The 23,918-nt window shown below is 39.5% G+C and overlaps 1 protein-coding gene across 1 annotated transcript; it reads right to left on the reverse strand.

Annotated features, from left to right (window-relative positions):
* On the reverse strand, positions 1-23,918 carry LOC130931440 (uncharacterized). Its single transcript, XM_057860244.1, has 5 exons — positions 23,721-23,918; positions 18,414-22,299; positions 12,618-12,744; positions 9,257-10,102; positions 1-5,703 (listed from the first exon to the last, which is right to left on the reverse strand). Exons 2-5 carry the CDS (start codon positions 21,724-21,726, stop codon positions 5,148-5,150), a joined length of 4,842 nt encoding a protein of 1,613 aa, XP_057716227.1. The 5' UTR covers positions 21,727-22,299; positions 23,721-23,918; the 3' UTR covers positions 1-5,147.

Consider the following 23,918-nt stretch of genomic DNA (forward strand, 5'->3'; position numbering starts at 1 on the left):
TTACTTTACATCACCTTACATTACGTTACGTTACTTTACGGTACGTTGCGCTATGCTACGTTACGTCAATAACAATGTTAATAAAACTAAATTAATGAAATTAAAAGTAATGAAAACAGAAATGTACTCTGGTTATGCCTCCCAAAAATGCCCTTCTTTTAAATGTCTCAGGAACTTTTATGACTCGGTGGTTGCATCGGTCATATTCCATGGAGTGGCCTCCTGGGCAGGCGGCGTCTCGGCCCGGGACAAAAAGAGGCTGGACAAACTGGTGAGGATGGCCGGCACTGTTCTGGGCTGCTCCCTGGACTCAGTGGACTCAGTGGGGGACAGGAGGATGATGGCAAAGCTGTCATCAATGCTGCACGACCCGTCCCACCCCCTCCGGGGCACCCTTACAGCACTCCACAGCTCCTTTAGTAATAGACTTTTACACCCTCGCTGTGCAAAGGAGAGATTCCGCCGCTCCTTCCTGCCGGCCGCTATCAGGCTGTTTAATAAGAACACTAGATAGTCTCTACAAACTGCCGGTCATTGGTGCAATTGTACCGTTCAGCACTTGTGATTATACTGTGCAATATCTAACATTCCACTACAGTATTTTTTTATTGCTTCCAATTCTGTACTTTATATTTGCACTGCCACCTATTTTTTCCCTCTGTACTATGTACAGACTATTAATGTGTTTTCGAATGTTGACTGCTAATGTTATACATTAACGGCCACAACACTCCGTCCTCTGAGCTACCTATATCTTTGCTGCTGTAACACCGAGAATTTCCCCATGGTGGGATCAATAAAGGTCTTCTTATCTTATTTTACTCATCGGGTGCCACTGTCAATACGATAGACATTAGACATTCAATTAATTTTAACTGGGAGGAGTGGTGTCGGGCCTCCCTGTCAAAATGGATTGGACGTTGAGCGCCGTCAATAGTAGTCACTAGTCAGTAAGTTAAACTTTGCTCTTGAGACCAACAAAGTAAGTTCATTCGACCAAGGGAAAAGCAAATCACCATATTCTGTCAGAGTCAGATAACACATTTGGTTACTCTTTGCAGGTGACATTTGACCATTACAAGTCTCATTTCCAAGGAGAAAAAACACATTTTATTTAATTAATCTTAGAACATTCATGTTAGAATAATCCTATTCAGTTAATGCTGTCATATTATTGTGAAAGGCATAACTTTCCAAAAACTACATTCAATGTAACTTTATAATATGGATAATAAGGTTTGAAAAGCTCTATTACAAATAGCATTGTTTTAAAACAAACTCAATTTTAGGCATCATCTAGTTCATACATTACCTCTGGAAGTAATAATAATACTTCTACTGGAAGGCAAAACTGCATTCTTCATAGTGTCTGCCTCTCTAGGAAAAAAAAATCATGAACTACAGTATATTACACAAATAAAAGAAACACATTTCACTAAGAATAAAGCATTGATCTGCAACCATATTGCTCAATCTAATCATGTTCACATTTTTGAATTCTGATCAAAACATTTAAAATAAATAATCATAAATCCTTCCAGTATTTTCCCTGTCTGCATATTTATCAATACAATATAGAATACATCGCTCTTATCTCATTGTTGAAAATATATTGGTCACACGATTTTACACACACTGCAATGGTAAATGTGTTTTAAAAATACACTTTCGCTTGACCTCATTCATTTTTTAAAGGTATGTCTGTAAAATACATCCAGAGAAGTTCAAGTTTGGAAAAGAAACACAATAACAGCTTTCCCGCATACAATTCAATAACTCTTGTTCTGCGTTCGACGATGATAGACGTCCATTCATAACTCTGCTGTCAATTGAAATGAGTTTATCACGAGTAGATGTCCGATCCATTTGAGTTTGGAGGGTAACAGCGAATGAATGTTCGTTCATTTGCAGCAAACCCTCCCACTTAAATGGATTTAATGTCTATCAACGTCAAGGGCAGCCATTAATGGTGAAGGATCATGCCGAATTATTACATTGTGTATATGATATTTAGTGTTGCATGGAATTGCACTCAAATTATGTCTTCAGTATCGGGGAATGATAAGAAATCATTTGCTGGGTCTGCGCAATACCTACTGACAGCTGGTTTCCAACCTTCGGTCGCTTTATCCGAGATGACCGCAGCTATGCACACCGCCGTAAAGAGAAATCAAATGCCATAGAATCAAATTCTGCTGTGAATTGAAATGACATTATCAATGGTAGACCACTGATCCATTTGAAGTGGGAGGGTTGGCAGCGTATGAATGTTTGTTCATTTGCCAACTCTCCCACTTTAAATGGATTGGATGTCTAGTGCTGTCAATGGCAGCCAATGAGTTAGGCAGTGTCTGACTAAGCCATGGTGCAATTACTTTACAAGTGAGTATGCAGAAATTTAGTATTAAAATTTAATTTGATATTTTTTTGTGTATTCATTCAGAAAACGTGGTATTGGTACAGTATTAACCGATAACAAACAATTTGGAATCGGTATCGGTAACCGAGTAATGGTACTGGTGCAACACTAATATTGATTTTGTTACTGTGTATTGTTTCGGAGTGTATGCGCAGTACATTCAACATTTAAAAAAGAACATCTTTAAAAATGGGTGCACAGCATTAGGCTAGCCTGGCAAGAAAGCCTGATTTTGGCCATGTACAACATAACATGACAAGTCAGGCTGGTCAACTGTGGTATCAATTGGATTTTCACTGCGGTCCATTCTTGACAGACAAATCACAGCACACGAAGCGGGACTTGGTGACGCGTCATGGATTGGGGTGTGACAATACATCGATATGGTCATATATCACGATACTTTGTATCCCAATAGGTTATCGACATTTTCCCGCCAATAATCGATGTATCATTTTAAAAAGATGTCATTGTCTAATGAAGGTTACATCAGGTTGCTACCCACTAGTTAAAAAAATTCCCACTAGAGTAGTGTCTCTGTTAATTTATTGGGATGCCATTGACGACATTCGTTCTTTCGGCCCCTCCCAGTCAAAACAAATCAGATGTCTATCACTGTCAATGGCATACCGCACGAATGCCTTTTTTAGACCGTGATGTCACCATCGTAACACGGAAGTGGGTCAACATAGACACGCCCTTGCATACAAACCATGTTTTTTCTGCTTGTTTTCTCCAGTAATCTTTAAAAAAAAAAAAAAAAACGTGCCGATCAAACACTGCTGTTATGGAACTTGAAGAAACGACTTTAGACATTACGACATATGAAGGATGTTTTTTTCATACATTTCCCAAAACCAAAAACTGTAAAGATCAACTTGTGCTGATGTCCAAAAGACCAGTTTAACGCAAGCAAGATGAAGCCATTCACATTTCATATGCAGTAAACATGTTGTCGGGGGCCATGGTCCTTCAGAGGACACAGCGGTAAGTTATTTTAATATTTTTGCTTAATTTTTAGTGTGGCGTTTTGCCGTGCTGCTTCTGTCTGACAATGAATGACCTGGAAAAAATAAATAAAATAAAATTGTATCTGACTGCCACTGTTACCTTTTCTGTTGAAAAAAATACAACTTTAGTAAGGAGAAAGTGTAAATAAATTCTAGAATTAAGAATTGTTATTAATGAAAAAATTTAAAGTAGCATTCGCAATTGCTACACAAAAATAACAATGTAAATTGCCCCCAAAAACGGTCAGAGACGTAAGACAACCAGAGGATATAATATATAAGAAAGATAGGGCTTATGGTGTTAAATGATAGATTGTTGATACCGGAAAATGTCATTGTCAGTGGCGTAAGAAAAAGGTGTCGATAAAAAAGCTAGGGCTAAGCTTAGGTCTGCTCCGCTTTTTCCCCCGTCTTTTTCAGCCCTCTACACTCAAGCCATCTCTTTAACTGAACATTTGTATGTTCTTCCACATCTTTACCAGTGAATTTGGCACCAGGGATATCATTTTCAGACAGAATTGGCAGATTTAGCTCAGTAAATATCTCGTTCGTACACTATTGCCATTCATTTACTATTGGGGACAAACGGGAGGTCGACCCGCCTAGTCACAATTGCTAATGAGCAAAAGCTGACGTGTTGCTTGCGGTACGCCATCGCACAAATGAGCATTCAAAGCAAGTTCTCCCATTTTAAATGAATTGCACGTCTTTCATTGTCAATCATAGGCAATGAGTTAACAAACACACTTACTCCTTTTCAAGAACGTTGCAATATTATAGTGTTGCTGTATATATTCACAGAAATGTTGTGCTGAATTATTCACATAGTCTGTGAAGAAGACAACGTTTTCTGATGGCTTGTTTGGGACAGTGCAAAGATAAACGTTTAATTTTCCATCTAGAAAGAGGTTGTTTTTCTCTTTAAAATAGTCAAATCATAGGATATTGTAAATTGATATTCTTACCCATGTATCGATAATTATTGTATCCCCATATTGATATTCGATCATTTACTTGAGCCTTGTGTTGCAAATCGTATCGTAACGGGAGGTGCCCAAAAGTTCTCCCCACTGCAATACACCATGGACTCTTAAGAATTTTCCAACAGACGACTGTTATCATTCACCAGTGCACTCATTTTATCCGACTGCATGCCAGGATTGTAAGCTACAAATTGACTACAACCGACAGCATGAGTTGCATTGCGTTTACGTCAAATCCGTGCTTCTGCGATTGGTTCTGTCAGATTCGTCTGTGCTTATTAGCCCCACGCACATTTAGCATCCATTTTAAAATCCAGCCCAAAACACAGAAGACCAGACTGACTTGTCATGTATCTCACATGCCAAAAGTCAGGCTGGCTTGCAAGGCTAGTAATAGGGCAAACCTGTGGTTTGTAAATACATTAATCGTGTCATTCAATTTAAATATCAATCTGAATATTTTACAGTATAAACCTTCAGTGGCTCTATTTCCTCACAATCTGAAATCGTCTCTTGATTAACACTTATTACATAATGTATGCTAATCTCATTTGATTAGCGTTTCTGCAGCTGAATGTAGCAAGGTTGTAAGAAGGCAATAGCAAAAGCGAGATGCAAGATTACAAGATTACGACATATAAAAACAAAAAAATTGTTCAAACTGTCAGGTTCGACAGAAAGGGTTGAAGAACATCTCTACCTTACTGGAACCAACTCAGCTTCGGAGGTGAAAGCTCAACCAGAAGAGGAGGATGATGGGGATGATGATAAAGATGATGAAGATGAACGGGGGGGATGACGCTCCGCACCTCCACCATGTTCAGTCACTCTAGCCTCTGGCAATGATGTAATTTCTTTGTCCTTCTCTTTCCTGCTTCCAGTGCAGACAGATCTCTGGGCTGGTTTAAACTGCCAGGTCACTTTCTTGCTTGTTGACGACTGCTCAGTTGTGGTCGTTGGCGTCACTGTAGTTGCAGCAGGTTGATTGGCCAAGTCTGCCGTCTCGGCAGGAACCGTTCTCGCGTTACTATTTTGGTCTTTTTCAACAATGGACTCATCCTGGACCTCAGGTTCTGTGGTTCCTCCAAATGAGCCCCAACGCTGTTCTACTGGGTGTCTTTTAGGTCGCGCTAATCCAGAAGATTTAGCTCCGGTGGTAGCAACTCTTGAGGGGCGACTGAGACCCGAGTCAGAAAGGTCTGAGTCCCAGTCACTGTCACCTGCCACTGAACCACAGCCCAATACAGACTCGTCAACAGGTTCAGAACCAGAACTTTCTGAGTCTGACTCCCTGGAAAATAGAAGAAGCACACGGAAATTACTAGTCTTGCACCAATACCACCACTCCTGATACCAACACCCTGCTATGTGGTGTCGGCCGATGCCATTTTAGTAGGGGTGACGTGCCAAAATCACTGCATTGACATTCAAATGAAGTCATAGCTAGCTAATTTCTTAACTTATTTTTTAGGGCTGTCAAAGTTATCGCGTTAACGGGCGTTAATTAATTTTTTAAATTAATCACGTTAAAATATTTGACGCAATTAACGCACATGCCCCGCTCAAACAGATTAAAATGACAGCAGTGTCAAGTCCACTTGTTACTTGTGTTTTTTTGTCTCCCTCTGCTGGCGCTTTGGTGCGACTGATTTTATGGGTTGACATCAACAATGGCGAGCTACTAGTTTATTTTTTGATTGAAAATTTTACAAATTTTATTAAAACGAAAACATTAAGAGGGGTTTTAATATAAAATTTCTATAACTTGTACTAACATTTATCTTTTAAGAACTACAAGTCTTTCTGTCCATGGATCGCTTTAACAGAATGTTAATGTTAATGCCATCTTGTTGATTTATTGTTATAACAAACAAATATAGTACTTATGTACAGTATGTTGAATGTATATATCCGTCTTGTATCTTATCTTTCCATTCCAACAATAATTTACAGAAAAATATGGCATATTTTATAAATGGTTTGAATTGCGATTAATTACGATTAATTAATTTTTAAGCTGTGATTAACTCGATTAAAAATTTTAATCGTTTAACAGCCCTATTATTTTTACAAAATTATTTGATCAATTTCAAAGCATCTGCCATCTACTGAGTAACTGCCATTGACTGCGCTAGATCATTTTGTGCAACCCATTTGAAGTGGGAGGGCTGGCATATTAATTTACTGATTGGACGTCAACTAGTGATAAACCCAAATTCACAGCTGAAGGATGATTGCATGCCACATGATTGGACGTCTATCATCATCTTGCTGTCTTTGGTCAGGTCATCAGCGATTGGAAACTACCGGTAGATCTCGAAAACTACATATTACACAGCTTTGGCAGGTCATTTCTTAGTACTCCCTGATACTGATGATGTCCTTTTAGTGCTATATCTGTACCAATACTGAAACTAATATTGGGGCAACACTAGAAATCACTACTACTCCTGAGAGAAAGCAAGCATTACTCTGGATTTTCAACCCTGTTACTGTGATTATGCCACATATTTCAAATGGAAAATCATGTTATACCAGATGTTACTAATAATTTGAAAATAGACGTTATCAAGCCTTAGATACATATTATTAAATATGTGCGAAGGCTTAATTTTCCGAAATTTTGAATCGCAAATATCCTCCAATTTTGGATTGACCAATGTGTTTTTCAGTGGAACCTTTATTTGATCATTTTTTTAGTACAAAGAAGTGTGTAAACATGTGATTTAGCCCTTTCAGAGACAGTGGTAGCTAGAGTGGACATCTATTCATGCCATGCCACGTCGCTTCCTGTTTTATTTTGAAGGCTTCACCCTCTTCATAGTCGCGTACTTGCCCTTCCTCTTGTCATCTAATCACAAATTGTTTCCACCTGTTCCCCACTACCTTGTGTGTATATAATGCCCTAGTTCCCCTTGTCTTGTGCAGAAGTGTCTTTCTTCCAAGGTCAGTCACGTCAGCCTCTCGCCAAAGCCTATCATAGTTATACTGAATATTATCCTCCATTTGGAGCGCTTTGTGTTTGAACCTTTTTGATCCTAGCCATCTTGACTTTTTCCTCCATTTGGAGCGTTTTGTGTTTTTGCCTTTCCTCCCTTTTGGAGTGCATTTTTGTTTGAACTTTTGATTGCGGTTGCCCTGACTTATTACTCCATTAGAGCGCTTTTTGTTTGTACTTTTTCTCATCCCCGCATGTCAGCGGAAGAACCTCTGTTTTCAAAAATAAAGTTTTTGCCTTAACCTCCTCAACTAAGTACGCCTCGTCGTCTCGGCCTGACAATTCAAAAGTTATCATGATCTTAACTTATTCACTACCTCATACTCAGGTCACTAATTATATGTTGTGGTAGTTGATGAAAAAGGGAAATTGATGTTGAAAACACCGATTGACGACAATAGACGTCCAAGCCGTTTCAAGTGGTAGGGGCTGTAACATTACGACTTTTTTCTTGTCATATTACGTAAAGTTGCACTGTATTCCGACATTAATCCTGTGATATGACCATTTTCACATCATACAGTGATCCCTCATTTTTCACGGTTAATGGGGACCAGAACCCGCCGCGATACATTGGACCACAAAAGTGAGTACACCCCTTGCATTTCTGCAGATATTTAAGTATATCTTTTCATGGGACAACACTGACAAAATGACACTTTGACACACTGAAAAGTAGTGTGTGTGCAGCTTATATAATATAGTTAATTAATTTTCCCCTCAAAATAACTCAAAATATAGCCATTAATCTCTAAATCCTGGCAACAAAAGTGAGTACACCCCATAGAAATGACTTACATCCCTAAATGTCCAAATTGAGTACTGCTTGTCATTTTCCCTCCAAAATGTCATGACTCGTTACAGGAGTGCTTTCAGCATTTCTGCAGAGATTGAAGAGGTTGGGGGTCAGCCTGTTAGTGCTCAGACCATACGCCAAATTGGTGTGCATGGCTGTCACCCTAGGAGGGAGGGTCTTCTGAAAACAGTACACAAGAAAGCCAACAAAGAATTTGCTGAAGACATTTCAACAAAGCACATGGATTACTGGAACCATGTCTTATGGTCTGATGAAACGGGCGGGCTTTCTTGTCAGTGTTGTCCCATGAAAAGATATACTTAAATATCTGCAGAAATGCGAGGGGTGTACTCACTTGTGTATCACAAAAAGTGAGTACACCCCACGCAGTAGCGCATGTTCAATGTATTTATTCAGATTTAGCTTTGGAAAGAGATACATAAAAGACGTGTTTTTTACTTTTTTCCCCAAAGTATAATAAAAAAATAAAAATAAAAAAAAAGGCTTTATTAAATGCTTCATTGAGTGAGTCCACTCAAATCTTCTCAACCTCCTCACTTAAACACAATTAGTTGCCAGAGCAGCTGTTTAACAAGCTAAACGATGATTGACGCATGAGGCACTTTGAAGTTTTGGCGTCAATGCATCTCTGGTAAGATCAAACCTTAACGTCTGTCAATCATCATTAACTAATAAGCAACTCCAGTGCACTGTCTGATCAAGAAAAGCAGAGGGAGGGAGAGTGATCAGTTTCGGACAGCTCGTCTCTATTTTTTTATTTATATATATTAATCGGGGGGGAAATCCGCGATGAACTGAGGGCGCGAAGTTTGAAGTGCGAAGTAGCGAGGAATCACTAACGATTTTAATCTCATAATACTTGGATTTTAATCTTCTTTTTCTTTCTTTCTTTGGCTCTAATTCTCCCTCATAACTATAAATGTTAACACCTAACAAAAAGCAAATCAAGAAAAATTGAGCGATGGTTTGATTAAAACAAAAGGATGCTTGCTTAAAAACACCTTGACGATAATATAAAGACAAGCATACCTGCCGCTGTATGATGTTGATCCTTCAGGACCTAGGAGTAGGCAAGCTGGAGCAGCGAGGTACACAAAGCTATCCGTGCACAAAAAGTCTCCTTCTTCTGGTTTACGTTGGGCAAGGTGAGATGGCCTAGCATCAGGTTCCATGTTGGACTGCTCCAAGTGTGTTTTTCTGGGGTCAAAGTGGTGGTGCATACTCTCTTGCTTTATGTCTTGAGTGGAGTAATCCGGAACTGCGGAGATCTCCCCTTGTCTTGGAGATACAGCAAGATAAACAAAACTATCTGGTTGAGCAAATGGATCAATGTCACCACAGTCCAGTCCTGAGCTCCTAATTGGCTTATGATATGGATCAATGAGATGTTTGATTGTCTGCTTCATAGGAGATGGCGGAAAGAGGGGATCATTCGCCATTATGGTAACTTTTCTTCTCGGTCGCATTGCTTCAGACTGACTTGTTTCCATATGGTCCGATGAAGATTTAAAAGTTGAAAACTGTCCTCCTTCCTTTTCATTTGTGCTTTTTACATCATTACTCCCTTCTGAGGGATAAATATCCTCTTCTCTTTCTACATTTCCTTCTATGTCTTCATGAGATGTGGTGCTGAGCAGTGAGGGGTAGCACCACTGAAGTTCAGCAGACTCCTCCCTGCCCCATTCTTTTAAACCTCCATCGTCTCCATCCTTCTCCAAGGACGTGTTGCTGCTGCCTAGGTCAGAGCCACTGATTGGCTGGTCGCTGTCTGAGCCAGCCCCTTCCTGGCTCTGATTGGATGATGAGAGAAAGATGCCACTGGAGTCAGATACCAGTGTTAGGTTGGAGTCTGGAGAGCTGTCCTCTTTATTGGGGCTGAAGAAAGATGGCACAATCACTACTACACCATTAAATTGAAAATCACTAGTCCCATTTTTTTTTTTAATTAGGTTTGCTGTTATGATAGGAAAACCCTAAACCCTTGATAAAAAAAAAAAAAAAAAAAAAAAAAAAATCCTCGTTATTTTTTAAAATCTTTTTGTTTTTTATTTGAGTATTTTTACCTTTTTAGCATTATTTTTCAATTCAATTTTCTGTATTTAGTATTTTTTTATCGATTCTATTTTTATGTACTTATGTGTATATATGTATACATACATATATACAGTGGGGCAAATAAGTATTTAGTCAACCATTAATTGTGCAAGTTCTACCTTTTGAAAATATTAGAGAGGCCTGTAATTGTCAACATGGGTAAACATCAACCATGAGAGACAGAATGTGGATAAAACCCCAGAAAATCACATTGTTTGATTTTTAAAGAATTTATTTGCTAATCATGGTGGAAAATAAGTATTTGGTCAATACCAAAAGTTCATCTCAATACTTTGTTATGTACCCTTTGTTGGCAATAACGGAGGCCAAACGTTTTCTGTAACTCTTCACAAGCTTTTCACACACTGTTGCTGGTATTTTGGCCCATTCCGACATGCAGATCTCCTCTAGAGCAGTGATGTTTTGCGGCTGTTGTTTGGCAACACAGACTTTCAACTCCCCCCACAGATTTTCTATGGGGTTGAGATCTGGAGACTGGCTAGGCCACTCCAGGACCTTGAAATGCTTCTTACGAAGCCAGTCCTTTGTTGCCCTAGCTGTGTGTTTGGGGTCATTGTCATGCTGAAAGACCCAGCCACGTCTTATCTTCAGTGTCCTTGCTGATGGAAAGAGAGTTTCACTCAAAATCTCTCGATACATGGCCCCATTCATTCTTTCCTTAACACAGATCATTCGTCCCTTTGGTCCCTTTGCAGAAGAACAGCCCCAAAGCATGATGTTTCCACCCCCATGCGTCACAGTGGGTATGGTGTTCTTCGGATGCAATTCAGTATTCTTTCTCCTCCAAACACGAGAACCTGTGTTTCTACCAAAAATTTCTGTTCTGGTTTCATCTGACCATAACACAATCTCCTAGTCCTCTTCTGGATCATCCAAATCCTCTCTAGCGAACCGCAGACGGGCCTGGACGAGTGCTGGCTTCAGCAGGGGGACATGTCTGGCAGTGCAGGATTTGAGTCCCTGGCGGCGCATTGTGTTACGGATAGTAGCCTTTGTTACTGTGGTCCCAGCTCTCTGTAGGTCATTCACTAGGTCCCCCCGTGTGGTTCTGGGATTTTTGCTCACCGTTCTTGTTATCATTTTGACGCCACGGGGTGAGATCTTGCATGAAGCCCTAGATCGAGGGAGATAATCATTGGTCTTGTATGTGTTCCATTTTCTAATAAATGCTCCCACAGTTGATTTCTTTACACCAAGCGTTTTACCTATTGCAGATTCAGTCTTCCCAGCCTGGTGCAGGTCTACAATTTTGTCTCTGGTGTCCTTCGACAGCTCTTTGGTCTTGGCCATAGTGGAGTTTGGAGTGTGACTGACTGAGATTGTGGACAGGTGTCTTTTATACAGATAATGAGTTCAAACAGGTGCCATTAATACAGGTAACGAGTGGAGCCTCATTAGACCTCATTAGAAGAAGTTAGACCTATTTGACAGCCAGAAATCTTGCTTGTTTGTAGGTGACCAAATACTTATTTTCCACTCTTATTTGGAAATAATTTTTTAAAAAATCAAACAATGTGATTTTCCGTTTTTTTTTCCCCCCACATTCTGTCTCTTATGGTTGAGGTTTACCCATGTTGACAATTACAGGCCTCTCTAATCTTTTCAAGTAGGAGAACTTGCACAATTAATGGTTGACTAAATATTTATTTAGTCAATAGAGAGCGCGAGAGAGAGCGAGAGAGAGAGAGATAGTATTTGGGTGACATTGACGGCAATGAAGGTCCAATCCATTTGAAGTGGGAGGGTTAGCAGCGAATGAATAAACCCTGCCACTTTAAAATGGATTGCACGTCTACTAATGATAAAATAATTTTAAAATACACATTAAAAAAAAGATATAGGACATGTATCATCATCAATGGCGCTGAAAGAGTAAAAGAGACATTTGTTTTTAATCAAATTACCTAATTCATATATTATGAAATCAACACTGATGTAACGCTTTTCAACAAGTCAACTGTCAAAAGCTGAATATTATTAACAGGTAGAATGTCAATAGTTAACAACAACAAAAATTATAGCTTAGTCGTCTGTCAACTCTCAAAATAAATTGAAATTTAAAAATATATAACTTAAATAAAAATGTTTCTTTAAATTATGATGAAATTATGATTGACTCGCTGAGCAGGAAAGACAGCGATTCAGATTTTTTTTGTCTTTTATTGGATACTGAAATCCTGTGTGGCTGCCCATGTATCAAAAGCCACCACTTGACATACAGTGGGCTGTAAGTATTACAATATCGTCCACTTATCACGTTGGCACTGATACTAACCTGATGCCCACAGTGGAGGTCCCAGCAGTAGATTCTGATGACCACTCAACAGTGTCTTTGTCTATGTCAGTAACTGGTAATACCATGGAGCTGAACTCAAGATTGACCTGCGACCTGCTCCCCACTCCTACAAAACAGCACAGATTTGACGGAATCAAACAGTAGCAAAAGGATCAATTCAAGGGAGTTTATTCCAGTTGTGTTCGATCTTTTTGTTTATGTACCCTAGCCTAGAGCAGTTGTATATAAGCAAATATTATGGTGATTAACAGTGTTGGGAAAGTTTGTTTTTTCACGCAACATAGCAAAGTTCAGTTCAGAAATTCTAAAACGATAACAACAAAGTTCACCGTTCCCAAAATTAACAAATTCAAGTTCATAGAGTGTTACTGTATGTTGAATGTAATCTCTGGTTATGCTTCATATGATGGATGTGAACAAAAAAAGTAGCAATTCTGGAAAGGGTGAGTTGAAGTAGTTCAGGAAGAGAGTGTCATGAAATGGTTCCTTCTTCTTTTCATTGCGATAATTTATTGGGCAGCACAACAGTAAACAGACTGGTCTGTGTGCAGGATGAAATCCTGAAAGGAGTCTCACAGTGAATGTATCATGTGAGGTGTTAATGCAACGGTTATATAGTTGAGGGACGAGCGGCTGTTTTAATAATGCTCGCCTAGTTAAAAGTTAATTTTTTGCAACATCCATCTCCAGTTTTACTCCCTCATAAAAACACAATTTTCTACATTATTACCAATAGTAACATAGGACAGTGATTCTGAGATACTTTGTTCATCATAAAAAGATATTAATAAGATACTGTATCATGATGTAGGTCTTGGTGCGAGAGAATAGGAAATATATTTCAGAGAAGGCGAAAAATTATTTTTATTATCAGTATTATACTTTTGTCAATGAATCCAGTCGTACTTGACCATGAACCAACCAGTGTCAACAGTAGGTCGATCACAAGATAAATGCAGACGATTGTGGCAGGAAGAGCATCCATCTTGAAGGAGATAGTACCTTTTCTCATAGGCACCGTCTAACTGTTTGCATCATTCTAACACACTTAATATAGGGATATAATAGTAATAATAATAGGGAATAGTATCTTTTCTCGTATTTACTGATCGACTGTTTGTATTACTCTAACACACTTAATATAATCAATCAGGAAACGGTATCGTTTCTTGTATTTACTGTTTATATTACTCTAACACAACCAATATAAAATAAATAGCACTTGTACCATAGTTTAAGGAAAACAAGCAGAATATAGGGCATAAGAGATACATGACACCTTCTTATCACGGAAGCCCAATGTATGCGTCATGCTACTGACTGAGCAAGATTGACGCTGACAAGCCCACGTCTGCACCACCAACTCTCGCAATCAGTTCTCCCGGACAGTCCAGTCCTGTCACAACACATGGAACACCGGAGAACGCCTGATATCCAACTGATAACACTGATTGACGCTGAGGTGGCAAAATCCCCAACCCTCGTTGCCCTGACAACAGTACCTTCAGAATCTTTCTGTCCAATTCACCCACAGACAATAATCCTTAACAACACCTAAACTCACCCTTCTTCCTGCCACGGCCCGCCCCACGAGAGCCTTCAAAAGAATGAAAAAAATGAATGTTTAACTAAACATTGTGATTTTTTTCTCGGGAACCTTTTGTTGACTTGTGATATGGTGACCTTGGAACAAGTCTGCCTCCTCGCCTGAGTCTGTTTCTGTTTCGCCTTGCTGTTTGATCGCTGTCGACTTGAATACATTTTCAACTTGTGGTTCGAAGCCTTTTTCCAGCTTTCACAATGGAGTCAGTACAAGGGGTTAAGACTAAAGTGAACACGCGGAGTTTGGCCTTTTGGCCGGGATGTCGGGGTCCCGCCAGCTCGGGATCCCGCTAGCCCGGGTCGTTGGAGCTGCGCCAGCGCGGATCCGGCGGTTCGGCTGGTGCGATTCCGGCAGTCTGGCTAAAAGGTCAGATTCCTTCAATCTTAAAACTGCTCCAAACAAATACGACGAATAGGATTGTTTTTTTTTTGTTTTGTTTTTTTTTAACCTAAGGTTTTACACCCGGGAGCTCAACCTTTTCAAGTGATCAACCTTTTGAGACCTACATACCAATCAACATTGCAAACCCACACATATCTTCTCCAGCTTGCAGTGAGTAACCTTAGCATTTTTTCTTGTTGTCATACAAACCACTAATCATCAGATTGCTCTCTGAACTCTCCTCTTATACTTACACACACACAAACCCCAGCACACATGCACACACACACACATCTGCATGATGAGCAATAGCAATGACCGACCATAATATTACCTAAACTGGAAAAAAAAAGTTACAAGACAAGTAGGAAGAAGTTAAATTACTAAATATACTCAGCAAAGACAATATAAAAATTCTTCAAGGGAACATCGGATTTAAAGACTTGTCAACTCAAATAAGCCCAAATTGTTCTCTTTTACTAAAATATGTAATATGAAACACATAAATTGCCATTTATTTAAGTCTATAATATTTAGTAAATGTTTTGACCTACGGAGTGCGCCATGTTTTATGGACGCTCAGGGTGACGACATAGATTGTCACTGTCACTCGACGAATACTACCAGGTACTGCAATTCCTTCTACGCAGCGAGACGTCAAACGCATGCGCTCATCGGTTAAAAGCGGCGAGTACTTACTTTTTCTTAAGGCATCTTTAGTATGTTTTGTCTGTATGTGTCCAAACAAAACAAGCGGAAAGCACATGGTAGTACTTTGGGTGTCAAATTCGCCTCTTGTAGCACGTTTCGCCGGTGTAGCACAGTTTGGCAGAATACTGTTTTTATTTTTGCTACTCTTGTCTCGTCTCATCCCTTCTTTCCTGTTTGTTTTGCTTTTGCTGCTCATTTTGTGAAATATCAACAGTGCTGCCATGCTCATTACTGTTGCTCTCGGGTTCAAATTGAAAGGGTTGAACAGATGACATGTTTATGTCGCTAGAGTCATACTCTGTAAGCCCGACAACGTAATCATTTGACGTCACCACCCTGCGACATCAACAACAATGGCGACCTGCTAGATAACCTAATTTTACAAATTATATAAAAATGAAAACATCAAAAGGGGTTTCAATATCAAATTATATGAACTCATAATAATGTTTATCATTTAAGAACTACAAGTCTTTCTATCCGTGGATCCCTTTCATTGTTTATCCTCGGTCTTCACTTTGGGGAAAATTGATGCTGTGCTGCAAGATGTACTTCGAAAACTTGATTTTTGCTGCATGTGAAGCCTTTTGTTTGAGGGAAATACCTATTATTACTCCCGCGTCAAGGTCATGTTTTATTTTCTTTTTAGCTATGCTTTTTTTCCTAAGGTTTCACAGGCAACAGGCAATATAGAAGTTTTCACAAATTCTACTGGAGTAAGGTTTTACATCAGTTCTCACCCTTTTGGATCTTACTGTATGTGTAATAGGGTTGTCAAAGGTATCAAAAGGTATTGAAGTATAGATACTTCAATACTGAATCCGGTTACTATATTTGATTGCTACAACGGAGTATGAGGACCACACAAAGGAAAAAAAAAAGAAAATAGGCCTATCAGAACAAAATCGCGATATTACAATTTTAATCTTGTAATTATATGAAAATAGAGGAATATTACAAGATTAAAGTCATAATATTATGTAACTTTACATTATATTATGAAACAAAAGTTGTAAAGTTACGAAATTATACATAATAATTAGATGTGTATTACAAGACATTACGACATTTTTTCCTCATAATTTTACGTAAAGTTATGTACTATTGTGACTTTAATCCCATAATAATACATTTCATCTCATAATATTACGATTTTAATCTCATAATATTACAAAATATAATTTTATTCTTTTAATATTACACCTTTTTAAAAATAAGATTGTGACTTTTTTGCACATAGTATTACAGTTTAAGACTTTATTCTCCTAATATTACAACTTTAATTTTAATAATAATAATAATAATAATAATACATTTTATTTATTGAGCACTTTTACCGGTGCTCAAAGGCGCTTTACAGTTAAGGAAAAAGAAAAAAAGAAAATAAATAAATAAAGCTCACACAACGTTTTGTTTTAATTAGTGCTGTCAAATTTATTGCGTTAACAGGTGGTAATTAATTTTTTAAATTAATCACGTTAAAATATTTGACGTAATTAACACATGCATGGAATGACCCGTTTATGCGTTGCCCCAAACAGTTTATGATGGTGCCGTTTTATCACATTGAGAGCGAAAAGGCAGAGAAATGCGAGTGGACACAGGCATTCATTGGACCGTGCCTTTTATTGGCTCAATCTTTTGGCAACTCTTTCATAACAAATATAAGTACGGTAATGTGGCGAACGACGTGGGGGAAAAATGACAGGAGACGATCTTTTTCTTAACACGCTTAATTGAACACGACGCAGAACATACTGTATACCATTTTCAGCCACCAATGACAGTCATTGTTGCCCAACTTCCCATCATGAATTTTGGCAGAACAGTTAAGTTGCTACAATATCACTTAGTGAAAGCACAACAAAAAGTATATTCCTATCTCTCATAGGAGACGATCTGTTTCTTATCACGCAAAATTGAACACAACGCCGAACATACTGTATACCATTTGCAGCAACCACTGACAGTCACGGTTGCCCAACTTCCCATCATGCATTTGGGCGGAACAGTTAAGTCGCTACAGTATCATTTAGTGAAAGCACAACAAAAATAATATTGCTATCTCTCAAAAAAAGAATGTTCTTAAAAAGAAAAGCGCTCAATGCAAAGAGAACTGGCATTCTCAATCAAAATAGCCATGCAAAATACACATAAAACTTACTTAGATTTTGAATTGGCTAGATCTCAAATTAATTTAAAACTCGCCATTGACACCTTGTGGTGTATTTCAATCACTACCTTACGCAGTTAAAGACACTGTGGAAGAACGGCAGGTGACGTCCCGCTCGGCGACGTCAACAATGCCGAGCTATTAATTTAATTTTTGATTGAAAATTTTACAAATATAACAAAAACATTAAGAGGGGTTTTAATATAAAATTACTATAAGTTGTACTCAAATTTATCTTTTAATAACTACAAGTCTTTCAATCCTTGGATCCCTTTACCAGAAAGAATGTTAATAATGTTAATGCCATCTTGTGGATTTATTGTTATAATAAACAAATACAGTACTTATGTACAGTATGTTGAATGTTTATGTACGTCTTGTGTCTTATCTTTCCATTCCAACAATAATTTACAGAAAAATATGGCATATTTTAGAGATGGTTTGAATTGCGATTAATTATGATTAATTATTTTTTAAGCTGTGATTAACCCGATTAAAAATTAATCGTTTGACAGCCCTAGTTATAATATGACTTTATTTTTGTAGTTTTAGTTATTCTGTTTTTTGTGTGTGGCCCTAATATTCCATGGTAGAATGCAAAGATATTGATTATCAGTTGTTGTTGTTTTTATTTGTTTTTGCACTACCACAGGTCACCAGAAATTTGCATAACTCGTGATCGTAATTTCAGTGGAGGATACTGTATGTCTGCATTTTCCTTGTTGCTACTGTTGTTGACTGTGCTAAACATCCAATCTATTTTGTCTGGGAGGGGCAAAAGAAGGAATCTTCATTCGCCCTTACCAGATGGATTGGACGTTTAGCACAGCAAATGGCAGCCAGTGAGTTAAAGTATGTACTATAATAAGATAAAGATTCCAAATAAATCAACACATGTTCGGCCTACCTGTCAAGACAGACCCTTTCTCTCTCTGTGGTCTGGGGTGTGTTTGGTACATGTCAGCTCGCTCGTTTTGAGACTCCAGTGGTGTCTGGTATAAATCCTGGGTGTCCCCGTGGCTCTGAGACAGATCGAGGTGCTCCAAATCAGAATCCAGCTCTCTCGCTCTCCTCTCTAACTCTGTCAAGCTGAGCTCAGAGGCTGCAGAGGAAGGGGGATGTGAGCCTCCAAAGCCTATCGGGGGCCGAAGGAGAGGCCAACGTTGAAGAGAACCTGATAAGGATTCTGTATCATCTCCTGCTGCTCCCCCTTTCTCCCAGCCGTCATCCCATATTGTGTTGACCATCTGAAGTACTGAATCCCAACCTTCTATCTCATGCCCTTCTCCAGAATATCCTCCACGTCCTCCTTCTTCAACACATTCTTCTTCATTCTTTGCTACCAAAACCTCCACTGTGTTCAACTGTCGTTCTTGTTTTACATCCTTAATATTTTCCATTTTCTCTTCTAATACTTGTTTGATATTGTTTGCAGTCTCTTGAACATTTTCTTCTGATCTTGCTTTGATCTCATCTTGTTGGATTTCTTCCACCAGTTGCTTCCCAACTGCAGGTTTTACAGCATTCCCCTTCGTTTTACCATGGCTCATTTCATTTTCATTTCCTCCTTGTTCATCATTATCGCCCTGCCTTTCCCTGGATTTACATTTTCGACTTTCTTCTTGGTCCCTGTAGACCCTCCAGTGCTCCAGGTTCTGTTCTTTCAGGGACGCTCTGCCCACTAAACCGGCTCCTTGTACTTGTTCTTGATGTAAAGGCTCTTTTAGTGAGCACCGGCCCGTGAATATGGTAAGATCTGTCGAAAGCGGGTTCTCTGAGTGATGGCCTGGACGGAAATGGAGGTGGGAATGTGGGCGGCGCTTCTCTAAGGCAGAGATTACTGATGGCAGTGGTGGAAGGATAGGGAGATTATGAATTGCACCACCTTGCCGAACAGTTCTCTTTCTCACCATAATCCGACGAGGCCAGGTGGATTCGATGCCTTCAGCAGGGCCTGTTGATTCCAGATCTGCAAGACCTTTTCTAAGTCGTGGGCTAAGCACCCCAGGTCTCAGCCCTGTGGCTGTCCCAGGGCGAGACCTGCCACTGGACTTGGATGATTTGGATTTCTGGCTTTTGGATCCTTTTCCAACGTGGCTCGATGAAACTTTTTCGATGTCAGTAGGTTGTTTTTTAACTTGTTCTGGAGAAGGAGTTTCTGTTTTCTCCACAGCCTCTTCAGTTACCTGATTCTTACCAGTGATGTTGTTATTTTCATTATTGGCGGTCTCAATTTTAATTTTGCTCTCTATTTCCTTGTCCAACTCCACTTCAAGTACTGCCTCTTGCGAAGAAACTAGAATGACTTCTTTTTCAATTTTAGCTTCTACTGCAGCATCTGGTGCTAAGTTCAGCTTTGTTTCTGTTGTATTCTCTAACGGATTTGTACTATCTTTCATTTCAGGCCCTGCGTCAATGTCCGCCGTCATTCTAAAATCACATACAGTCCCATCATCAATTTTATCTCCAACAACAACTTGATTGTCTACAATATACAAAGTCGATGTGGTAGCACCAGCTGTGGTTTCTGGTTGAGCAAGACTTCTTCCAGATCTTTCTCCACCCCTTGTTCCTCCCCTTGAGCCCTCTCTGTTTACAGCTTTTGACATATTTTGTACCTGCATTCCAGATTCCACTTTTCCTTCTAAATCCCTCCCTCCCACTCTTGTTTTCACCTGTGAGCCCATTCTTTTTTCGGAGCCACTTTTAATACTGGCTCTGGCATCATTTTCATATTTACTCGAACTTCCAAATCTATTTTTTCCATGTATCCCAGTTACGACGTCAGATTCAACCATGCTTCCACTTCCACTGACTAACCTTGATCCACAACTAGGTTTGCTGTCACCTATTCCTAAACCCATGTTCCCATTGTCAACTTTAGAAACCATAGCCCCACCAATAGAATCTGAGCCAACTTTTGAACCGGCTCTATTTCTACCCACTGCACCAGTGCCCATTCTTGGTGCAGCATTTGGTGAAGGTGACGGTGAAGGCTGGGGAAGTAAAAGAGGGGTTGTGTCTAAGACCTGCTCAGGTTCTAAAAAGACAGAGTCTCTTTCTGAACGCAGAGGTACCTGTCGACCATATCCAAATGTCCCAAAACTTGTTTCCTTCCTCTCTCTTTCTCTCGCTCTTTCTCTTTCTAATCTCCCTCTTTCCCTTTCTCTTTCCCACTCCCGTTGTGCCCATCCTCTCTCCATCTCCCTCTCTCGCTCCCTTTCCCATTCTCGCTCTCTCTCACCACAGCCCCATCCACCTTGCTCCCTAAGGTCCTGCTCAAGGTCATGAGCAGAAAGTTGAACCAACGGTGCTCGGTAAGGGGAACGTCTGAGTTCATGGGGTGGTGACATCCTTAGGCTCTGGCTTTGGGAGTAATGCCTCGGTTGAATCATGTGGGGAGGTGAACATCGCAGACTTTGAGATTGACTAGGGCGAGGTTTGGCAGGTGAGAAGAACACCGGTGTATGGTAGCCAGATGAGAGAGGAGAGCCAGAGAAGGGGGATATAAGAGGAGATGTAAGAGAAGAAGACGGCCCTCCTGGGTGAGAATAGTGTCCTGGGTTTAAACATCCACTTCCTTGGGCCATCATTTCATTCGTAGAGATGTCCAAACATTCTAGGTGTTTTGGAGGTGTGAGAACTTTCCAGGAGTGACGGCCATCTCTACTCTTTGTACTGTCACCATGATGAGGGTGATAATGTTGGTGGTGCTTCTTGGATGATGAAGACATTCCTGGCGCTGAGAAAGAGGACACAGCTGGAGAAACGGATCGATTGAAATGTCCCGGCGAAGGGCAGGCACCACCGTCAGTGTCTTGGACTCCGAGTTTCAATGAATCATAGATGGCTCGTTCATCAAGTCGGCGGACAAATGATGGGTTTGGAGTTAGAGAGCAAGGGTGAGAGTCAAACATTTCAGCTGGGGACCTGCTAACCCTAAGGGAGCCACTAGCTGAGTAGCTCAACCCCCCTTCAACTCCACCGTCTCTTCGTGTGGATGCACCAGGGTGGTGGTGGTGATGATGATGGTGGTGGCTGTCAATTTGTTGATTGATGCACATCGTGTCATAGATCGAGCGTTGCGGCACATAGCCATCACCATATCCCCCTTCCATCATCACGTCTCGACCTCTCACTCCTCTTTCTCCAACTGCATGTTTCTCCAAGCAACATGAGCTCTTCTTGAAACAGCCTGGGCGGCTAAGCGGTTTGCCCATGTTTTGTCGGTAGGTAGACGGTGGGAAGGGGCGATGGGAGAAACGGGGGTCGTTTGAAGGGTCAATTGTGAAGTCTTTAGTTTAACTTGATCTGACAAATATTGATATGGATTACTATATGCACAATAGGCAGCTCGGCTGCACCAGAATTTAAAGGTTCAGTGACGAATCCTGCTGTTCCCTGCTTATTAGTGAGAACTTTATTAAAGAGTCTTAGCTTTTAAACAATTCCGTTGCTCAAAAAGGTCACTTAATATTCCCATGACTTGAAACATGTCTGAAAGAAGTGTAGAAACTGAGTCCCCAGTCAACAAATGACTTTGGATAACATATAAATGTAAACCAAACAAGTCCATTTTCTTTGTCCAGAACATGTTATTTCTCTCGAATGTTTCTTCAACTATGGGTTTGTGGTTTTTTTTTTGTCCCGCTATGGCCGCGTGCTTGGAAGTCAGTTTTGTTTTAATCCACCAAAGTGTTAAGAAGGCAGGCACAGAGCACATTGGATGGAAGACTGAATGCTGTCAAAGCTTCATCTCATTCTTGCTCTGTTTGTTGAGTTAAGTCGTCCATCTGTGGAAAACAAACAGGCAAGATGATGCTGGAAAGGATAGAAATAATTTTCGTGAACTGTCATTTTAGGGATGCTTTGGAAAGTGAAGCTCCCCACATTTAATATTCATATTTTATCTACCTTTTTCGGTGCGCCACAAAGGGGTTTCGACTGGTTCTCACTGTTCCAATTTCGAAACATTCCAAAAATTCATTCAATGTAATTTGACAAAAATATCCCCATTTTTTTTCTAATTGGTAAAAAAAAATCACCTGAAAAATTCCCAAAATGTGCAGGAAGTGACCAAAAATCAACAGTAAGTGATATGTAAGTAGCCAAAAATTGACAAGGAAGTCACCCGAAATTTACGTCATTGCCCACTATTGACAGTTGTAAAAAGAAAAAAAAAAAAATTCATTTATACTGTGTGTACGTGCTTTGAATGCTCATCTTTTAGTGACATTGATGCCGCTAGACATCCAATCGATTTCGACGGACATTCATTCGCCCCTCCCAATTAAAATGGATTGGACACTAGCATCGTCAATGGCAGCCAACAAGTTCAAAAGAAAGTGACCCGAAAACGCCCCAAAATTATAAGAAGTCACTGAAAAATACAGAACGTGAGGGATAGCAAAAGCATCTCTGCACGATTTCTGTAGTTAACATGTACATTTCAGGTGGGACGGATTTGGTGACTTCTAATATCCCAATTCATTGAGATTTAATTCAATTGAGAATTCAAAAAAATATTTACATATTTAGTATATGAAATATTATAATGTTCAATGAAAATCCACAAGAATGATAATTAAATGATAATGTAGTATTGATGTCAAGATATTTATCAAAACCACACCTCCACATTAACCAATTACTTTACATCACAGGAACATTCATTAGAGTAAGAGTAATGTATTAATTATTAATAATGTACCCATTATTTTTATTTTAGGATGTATAATATTTTTTGTGTTTATGCATATGCTATAGTCTTTTCAGGCTACGAAGCAATTTCTCAAGTGTGATCTTGATAATAAGTATATTTGACTATCCTTATGTCAGCTCAAATTTTTTTTTTTTAAGTTAATCATTTTCAACATTATAAAAAAACAACAGGAGATCGTTTATTTATTTTTGATGCTGCGCTTTCATAAAAGACCTGAAGTTATTTTTGCCCGAATTGCCTTCATTAGTGTTGCCCTGTACACAAACATTTATATTCATCCATTGCACATTTATCAATAGCTTAATTACATTTTAAAACATCCATGCATCATTGTTTTCTATCTGGCCGCGTTTAAGGATCTCTATTTAATCACCGCACCTGCCATCTGCTCTATTTCCTCCGGTCAATAGAAAACATTCTCAACACGTCAGTTTTTTCGAATCCGGTTTTTCATCCCATTCTAGGAATGCACTGCACAATTGTTGTCCTTACCAGAATGGTGCCTGTGACGTGCCTCTTGATGCATCTCACATCTTGATTTTTGTCATTTTCTCTTTCTCTAGCTTGTATTCCTCTCCTCCCCTTCTCTTGCTCGGCTGTGAATCATGCCTTCTGTCAGAGGACGTTTTTTTTTTTTTTGACGCACGCTCTCTGCCAACCAGTACACCAACGCAAACCCTCCTCCTCTAC

Source organism: Corythoichthys intestinalis, chromosome 15 (assembly GCF_030265065.1).
Source record: "Corythoichthys intestinalis isolate RoL2023-P3 chromosome 15, ASM3026506v1, whole genome shotgun sequence".
Lineage (NCBI taxonomy): Eukaryota > Metazoa > Chordata > Actinopteri > Syngnathiformes > Syngnathidae > Corythoichthys > Corythoichthys intestinalis.

Coding starts and splice junctions, on each gene's coding strand:
- LOC130931440 (XM_057860244.1), bottom strand. CDS start 21,726: ATGGGCAAACCGCTTAGCCGCCCAGGCTGTTTCAAGAAGAGCTCATGT. Junction 12,745..18,413: donor GAAAGGGTCTGTCTTGACAG/GTAGGCCGAACA, acceptor GCTGTTTTGTAG/GAGTGGGGAGCAGGTCGCAG. Junction 5,704..9,256: donor TCAACATCATACAGCGGCAG/GTATGCTTGTCT, acceptor TCTATTTTCCAG/GGAGTCAGACTCAGAAAGTT.